This window comes from Orycteropus afer, unplaced genomic scaffold (assembly GCF_000298275.1).
Source record: "Orycteropus afer afer isolate SDZICR_OR568_19922 unplaced genomic scaffold, OryAfe1.0 scaffold00234, whole genome shotgun sequence".
In the NCBI taxonomy this organism is placed as follows: Eukaryota; Metazoa; Chordata; class Mammalia; order Tubulidentata; family Orycteropodidae; genus Orycteropus; species Orycteropus afer.
Window position 1 is genome coordinate 1950329 of NW_006921821.1, and position 8074 is coordinate 1958402.

At 40.4% G+C, this 8074-nt stretch overlaps 1 protein-coding gene across 1 annotated transcript in view; it reads right to left on the bottom strand.

The window, feature by feature from the left end:
- PTPRM (protein tyrosine phosphatase receptor type M) overlaps positions 1–8074 on the bottom strand; it is a 1084438-nt gene that overhangs the window by 129124 nt on the left and 947240 nt on the right. Inside the window, exon 20 of the mRNA XM_042782070.1 lies at positions 5355–5442. Coding sequence (XP_042638004.1) covers positions 5355–5442 — 88 coding nt within the window. The remainder of the gene's footprint in view (positions 1–5354; positions 5443–8074) is intronic.

The following is an 8074-nucleotide window of genomic DNA, read 5'->3' on the forward strand; positions in this document are numbered from 1 at the left end:
ATAACAGTAACAACGTGGGAAAAATATTGAATGATGCAGGAATCATCAAGAGAAGATGGCAGGAATACACAGAGTCACTGTACCAAAAAGAACTGGTCGATCTTCATCCATTTCAGGAAGTGGCATATGATCTAGAACCAATGGTACTGAAGGAGAAAGTCGAAGATGCATTGAGATTTCCGCAGTGATACTGCCTCAGAAACCTCAGGAAGGGTTGCTATGAGTCAGATCTGACTCGATGGGCAGTGAGTTTTGAGTTTCCTTCCATGCAGCAGCTGGTGGGTTTGAACTGCCCACCTCCTGGTTAGCAGTCAAACGCCTTAGGCACACCACCAGAGCACCTTGGGTACATCCTTATCTAATTTAAATTAAGGTTGGAGTCCTATTATAGTCTTGTAGCCACCTTGTGGCTATGACTCAGGCTGCAGGGTCATGAGTCAAATCTGGACCACCACTAGCCAGGCGGTCAAGCCCCAAAACTAATCCTGTAACCATTTTTAATCTTCAGTTATGTATGTATCCCAATCACAGTCCTTTTTCTGCTTGTATAGTCCCACCTGAGACAGTCATGAGTCGATCTGCCACCAATCATGATTTTGGGATGATTTCCTGTGTTTTCAACTACATATAATTAGCCCCATGACCATGACTCAGTGGACTCCATCCAGCTTTCTGTATGCTGTACATGCTGATGGGTTCCCTTAACGTGGACGATTGTCTTTGTCTTATCTAAGGCTTGATGAAAAGGTCTCTATTGAAACTGTTTGAAGCTGGGGAAACCCTAGCACAATGGTTATCACACCCATCCTATTTAGCTGGGGTGGCCCAATAGTAATCTCATCTAAGGAAGTTAATGATCATCTTAGGGATGCCACAGAAAATGAGGAGGAAGATGAGGAGGTTGGTAGAGTAGCCAGGAAGCGAAGTCTGTTTTTGACATTGTCCCCTTTCTGTACAAACACAGTACAACTTGATAACACATTGAAAGAGCACCAGGAGGCCATGGGATGGAAGGGAGGGGAGAAAATACAGCCCCAGTGACCAGAGCTACAGGTGGAAACCAGCAAAAACACCCAAAAATGGAATGTAGAACCACAGCTCTTTCAGACCTGGTCACTGTACATAACTGCTAACAGCCAGGGAGTGAGACAGGACCTGTAAATTACCCACAACTTAATCCTTCGGATTTGAAGTCAAATGCTGTTGGTTTTTTGTTTTGTTTTGTTTTTAATGACCCATTGAATCCACTAAGCTGAAGAAGTGTAACATATGAGTAATGAAGAAGAAAAGGAATGATTTTTTTGTTTGTTTATTTTTTCAGGTGAGAATAACTAGTGTTGTTCATATGTAATATGCCAGTTCATTTCTACAACAGGTGTTGTTCTGAGCAAAGTGTTACATTGAGAGAGTCCATGACTCACCCATGTTTCAGCCAATACCTAACAGGGCAAGGACTCCAATCTGTATCTCAAAATACTATGTTTTTATATTTAGCCCAAAAGGTCTTTCCCAATTAGTCTACACCTACTCATTTACCCTTCTCCCACATGTCTACAACACTGCCCCTACCTTACATTTTTCACTTATTTGTGCACTTAAGATCTATTATTTCATATATATCTTAGTCTTATCTAGCCCATGGATTGTAAATTCACGGGGGTAGGAGGTAGATTTAAGTCTTTTCCAACTCTCACAACATTATGACAGATAAGCAGACTACTTAAGTACAAACACAATTGTCTGATGAAATAACTGATCTTAACTGCAGGGTCTTGAAAAGTTGAAGGTGACTTTGGTGGTGATACAAATGAAAAGTTCTCCTCATGGGAATTGTTCTCCACTAAGCCTGTGGCCCAAATCCAGCCCATTGCTTGCTTCTGAAAATAAAGTGTTATTGGAACACAGTTATGCCCACTCCTGGGTGGTTCCATATGGATTAAATAATCAACTACTAGCCAAAATTTTGGCATTTTGAACCCATCCAGAGATGCTTTGGAAGACAGATCTGGAGATCTGCTGCCCAAAGGTGGTCATGGCCTTGAAATACCTATGGAGAAGTTCTACTCTGCACACATGTAGTTGCCATGAGTTGGAACTGACTTGATGGCAACTAGCAATAAAAATATGTCTGGTTTTATACTATAACCGCATGGCTGGTAAGTTGAACTGAGACTGGCTGGTCTGTGAAGCCTAACATATTTATTATGTGGCCCGTTACAGAAAAAGTTTGCCAAGCCTTGTTCTTGACTATAGTTGCTTGAGGGGAGTGCCATTTTACATTTAGTCATTTCTATAAAGTGCCCAGCACAATGTCTAATGAGTAGTGTTGCTGTTGTTAGTTGTTAACTGTCATGGAACAGATTCTGAGTTATGGTGACCCCATGTGTGCAGAGCAGAACTGTTTACAAGGTTTTCAAGGCTGTGACTATTGAGAAGCAGATTCCAAGCCTGTCTACTGAGGCGTCTCCGGGGTGGTTCAAACCACCAACCTTTTGGCAGCATTCAATCGCTGAACCATTTTTGCTGCCAACTGAGTCTGGGCAAGTAACAGGTGATCAATAAATATCTGTTGAATGAATTAATGGATCAGGCAGTCTGTTTAAGCACACACTCTTCAGTCTAGTTGTGAGGAGAAATATGTGGAAAATGGTATTCCATATTTCTGTGGAAAATAGCTCCATACCAATACCCTGAGGTGACAACTGTAGACCAGATGGCCACTGGAGGCTGGATAAGACTGAGTATAAAAAAGAGAATCCATCTGCAAGGCCAGGACAAGGCTGAAAACTTCATATAGAAAGGTAGCAAGCAATCTAGGACTAGCCTCCTGCTCGCCTGGGGGCTATGCCTCTACCTGAATCTAGAAAAACAGAATTTTCTAAATTAAAGTTGAGAATCATTTTTATATCACAAAAAAGACAGCTGCCTACTTATATGATCACAGGGAAGTCATTTTATTTCCCTTCACCTCAGCTTGAAAACGAGGACAGCATTTGTAATATAAAAATACTTGATGTTTGTATTGGATTTGTAGTTTGGAAATGTCTTCATGAAAATACATTATAAATTTTAACTGCATTAAGGTTAGGAGCTCTGGTGGTGTAGTGCCTAAGGATCTGACTGCTAACCAAAAGGCTGGCAGTTCAAATGCACCAGCTGCTCCTTGAAAGGAAGAATGGGCAATCTACTTCTGTAGTGATTGATACTGCCTCAGAAACCCAAGCAAAGGTAGCTATGCATCAGATCTGACTCCATGAAAATAGACTGCATCATCTTCCTTCTGCTGACTGTTAATGGTGATATCAGCAGGTAAGGTGGCAAGCTGGTGGTGACTAACTCTCCAACCAACCATCAGGCAATAGTTACAAAAGCTGTGCCTGCCTTTCTACCTGCTTTGTGTTCATTTTCCTCATCTGTTAAATAGGTGTATAACATTACCTATTTCATGGTGTTTTTATAATGAAAGAATGAGTTAATACATGTAAAGTGCTTAGAATGGTATCTAGCACATAGTAAGTGTTCAGTAAATATTCGCTTTTACTATTATTTTCATTAATCATAAAAAAATATTTAAGTGTCTGTGCCAAGTGCAGGTATTAAACACTATGTACTGAGAAGAAGTAGACATAAAGTTACATCTGACAGGGTCATTTGGATCTCTCCACACTCCTAAAATCACATCTACCGGCAGCCACCTTCTGGATACTCAGTAGAAGGCCAGCCCTGGTACTAGAATGACTGAGCACAAGGTTCATCAACATTCTCTTCAATTTTGTGCATGAAGGGACCATTAATTCCCATTTTAATCTCCACGAATCCCCTCAGAGTTTGTTGCAGCGCTGAAGGAACTCCTGAAAGGAGAAATCTGAATTCTTACAACACTGCAAAGCTACTGTGGGCTCCCTGAGAATATGAAGGAATTTGGAATGGCTTATATAGGCCAACTCATTCTTCCCCATGACCACTCTCTGGGCAGAAATGATGTTTTCTTTTCTTAAGCTACTACCTTACTGTGTACGTATCTCCAACACAATTTTGTGCCATTGCACAGAGCTACAGTCGGAGCTGGCATCTGTCACCTGCAAAAGCAGTAGATAGGATTTTACTGGTGGCCAAAGAGACAACAGAGTGTGCTTGGCTGGGATGTTTCAAATACATGAAATACCCCCCCCCCTTTTTTTCTCAAAACACATGTAAAACTGTGCTGTCCAATATGGTAGTCACCAGTCTCATTTAGTGTTTAGATTTAAAATAATTAAAATTAAATAAAATAAAAATCTCAGTTCCTTAGTCCTACTACCCCCAATTCAAGTGCTCAGTAGCCTTATGGGCCAAGTGGTACAGATGCAGAACATTTCTGTCATCACAGAAAATTCCACTGGGCAGGACGGCTATAGAATCAGTACTGCCATATAAGAAGCGTTAACCCAGGCAAGTAAAATTTAACTCATTTCACAATCAACAAGCCTAATAATAATATATTGCTCTCCGGGAATATCCAAACCTTTCAAGTTTGCTCTCTTATAAGTAATAAGACATGATGAGCTAGATGTCTCCAGGCCTATGCTTATGTGTTTGTTGTTTTACTTTACCTATCTTTATAAATAGCATTGATTCTGCTAAGCTACTATACTATGTGGCTGTTTGTACTATAGTGTAGTCATGTATGACTTACAGCAATTTAATGCGGGATGGATGGCTTGAGCCCTGGGAGAACCAGGCTCATCAATCTACCATGCATCTCAGTATCATTATAGGACATTAATGAGCTTTGGCTAGATTTAAACACTGTTCATGGCATTATGAATTGGGAACATTCAGTTTCACAGGAACTGGGAGTTTCTGAGATATAATCATACCTCTTTTGCTAATGAGTGTTGTGATATAGGGACTATCATTTAACTTCTGAGTTTCAGTTTCCTGTCCTTAAAATGGGGCTATTATCGACCTACCTAACCCAAGCGTCTGGAGGATTAATGAGTTAATGCTTGCACAGAACTCGAGCTCTTAGCATGAAGGCATGCTGTGCATCATTATTTCTATTCACTCTCCTGTAGCAGCTGGGAGACATTAGGACTATCATGTTGACTTCTTCTAAAATGCATTTTGACAGCATTTTAACATTACCTATGCTACTAAAACCTTGTATCTAAAAGTAAAACTAGCCCCACAGCAAGAGTACACTGATATAGTGGAGGGATTCAGATAGTTTTCTCTTTCTATAGTATGAGCTTTTCTAGCAGGATGAAGGCAATAACTGTACTGTAAATTCTCATTGTATGAGGCTGGTGGTCAATCTTATCACATGTGGAAAAAAAGTTATACAACAGCAGAATTACACTGCCAACACTTACATGCAATGATATTCCCATATCTGTTCTTCATTCTGTTCTCATCTTTCTTGGCGGAGTCCCATGGTGCAGACTGCCCTTCAAAGAAGCTCTGGAAGAAAGAGAAAAGTGACACGAAAAATTACAATTCAGTGCAGTAAACACAGGGATCTTAATGACGGAAGATGTTTTCAAGAAGTGTACAATAAAGGTCAAGAAGGAAAGAGAACATTCTTAGGAATGAGGTAAAAAATTATTAAGCTACTTTTTATCTTAACTATTTCATTTAGCTTCTCCTAATTCACGGCACATAACAACAACAACTTTATTCTTCTCTTTAGTTGTTACCTTTCAAACACAGGGATGAGGGCTGGAGAAGTGAACTCACAATTCATCTACACAGTCCAGTAAAAATGGTTGAGTGTTCATCCCTATCTTGTCTGAATATTTAATACAGAAAAATTTAACACTTCTCTAAATTTAAAATTTCTCTAAATTTCTTCATTATATTATAATTTTTCAGTATTCTACTGTTATGTTATACTGTTAGGTGCTGTTGAGTCGTTTCTGACTCAGAGCGACCCCATGCACAGCAGAACGAAACTGCCCGATCCCGCACCAGCTCCATGATCCCTGCTATACTTGAGCCCATCATCGCAGCCACCATGTCAATCCATGTTGTTGAAGGCCTTCCCCTCTTTTGTCGACCCTACACCCTACCAAGCATCACATCCCTCTCCAGGGAATGGTCCCTTCTGACAACATGACCAAAGTAGGTGAGACGAAGTTTGGCCACTCTCGTTTCCAAGGAGCATTTCGGGTGCACTTCCTCCAGGATAGATCTGATAGTTCTTTTAGCAGTCCATGGTACTTTCAAGTGTGGGGAAAAGATACAATCCTGATGCACTCCCTTCTTGATTTTAAACCATGTAGTGTCCCCTTGTTCCGTTCAAATGACAGCCTCCTGGTCAAGGTACAGGTTCCTCATGAATACAATCAAGTGTTCAGGAATTCACATTCTTTTCAATGTTATCCATAATTTGTCATGATCCATACAATCAAATGCCTTTGCATAGTCAATAAAGCACAAGTAAACATCTTTCTGGTATTCTTTGCCTTGAGCGAAGATCCATCTGACAACAGCTATGATATCCTTTGTTCCACGTCCTCTTCTGAATTCAGCTTGCACCTCTGGAAGTTCTCTGTCAATATACAGCTGCAAACATTTTTGAATTATCTTCAGTAAGATCTTACTTGCATGCGATATTTATGATACTGTTCTATAATTTCCACATTCTGTGGGATCCCCTTTCTTTGGAATGGGTACAAATATGGATCTCTTCCAGTCAGTTGGCCAGGTAGCTGTTTTCCAAATCTCTTGGCATAACTGAGTGAGTGCCTCCAATGGGGCATCCGTTTGTTGAAATATCTCAATGCGTATTCTGTCAATTCCCGGAGCCTTATTCTTCACCAATTCTTTCATTGCACCTTCAACTTTCTCCTTCAGTACCATTGGTTCTTGATCATATGCCACCTCCTGTAATGGATGATGATCTACCAGTTCTTTTTGGTACAGTGACTCTGTGTATTCCTGCCATCTTCTCTTGATGCTTCCTGCATCATTCAATATTTTGCCCATAGAATCTCTCAGTATTGCAACTCGAGGCTTAAATTTTTTCTTCAATTTTTTTCAGCTTGAGAAATGCTGAGTGTGTTCTTCCCTTTTGGTTTTCAAACTCCAGGTCTTTGCACATTCCATTATAGTAATTGGCTTTGTCTGCTCGAGCTGCTCTGTGAAATCTTCTGTTCAGGTCTTTTATCTTGTCATTTCTTCCATTTGCTTCAGCTACTCTCCACTTAAGGGCAAGTCTCAGAGTCTCTTCTGTCATCCATTTTGGTCGTCTCTTCTTTTCTCATCTTTTTAGTGATCTCTCGCTTTCTTCATGGATAATGTTCTTGAAATCCTCCCACAATTCTTCTGGTTTTCGGTCGTTGGTGTTCAGTGCATCAAATCTATTCTTTAGATGATCTCTAAATTCAGGAGGGACATATTCAAGATCATATTTTGGCTCTCTTGGACTTGTTTTAATTGTCTTTAACTTCAAGTTGAACTTGCATATGAGCAATTGATGATCAGTTCCACAATCAGCTCCAGGCCTGGTTTTGGCTGAAGATATTGAGTTTTTCCACCGCCTCTTGCCACAGATGTAGTCAGTCTGATTCCTGTGCATTCCATCTGGTGAAGTCCACGTGTAGAGCCCCCGTTTGTGTTGTTGAAAAAAGGTGCCTGCAATGAATAAGTCATTGGTCTTGCAAAATTCTACCATGCGAGTTCCAGCATTATTTCTGTCACCAAGGCCAAATTTTCCAACTACTGGTGATTCTTCGTTTCCCACTTTTGCATTCCAGTAACCAGTGATAATTAACGCATCCTCATTGCATATTCAGTCAATTTCAGACTGCAGAAGGTGATAAAAATCTTCAATTTCCTCATCTTTGGCTTTGGTGGTTGGTGCATAAATCTGAATAATAGTCATATTAATGGGTCTTCCTTGTAGGTGTATGGATGTTATCCTATCACTGACAGCACTGTACTTCAGGACAGATCTTGAATCATCCTTTGTGATGATGAATGCCACACCATTCCTCTTCAAACTGTCATTCCCTACATAGTAGATCATATGGTTGTCTGACTCAAAATGGCCACTAATGCCGAGGATATCAATCTTTATGCGTTCCATTTC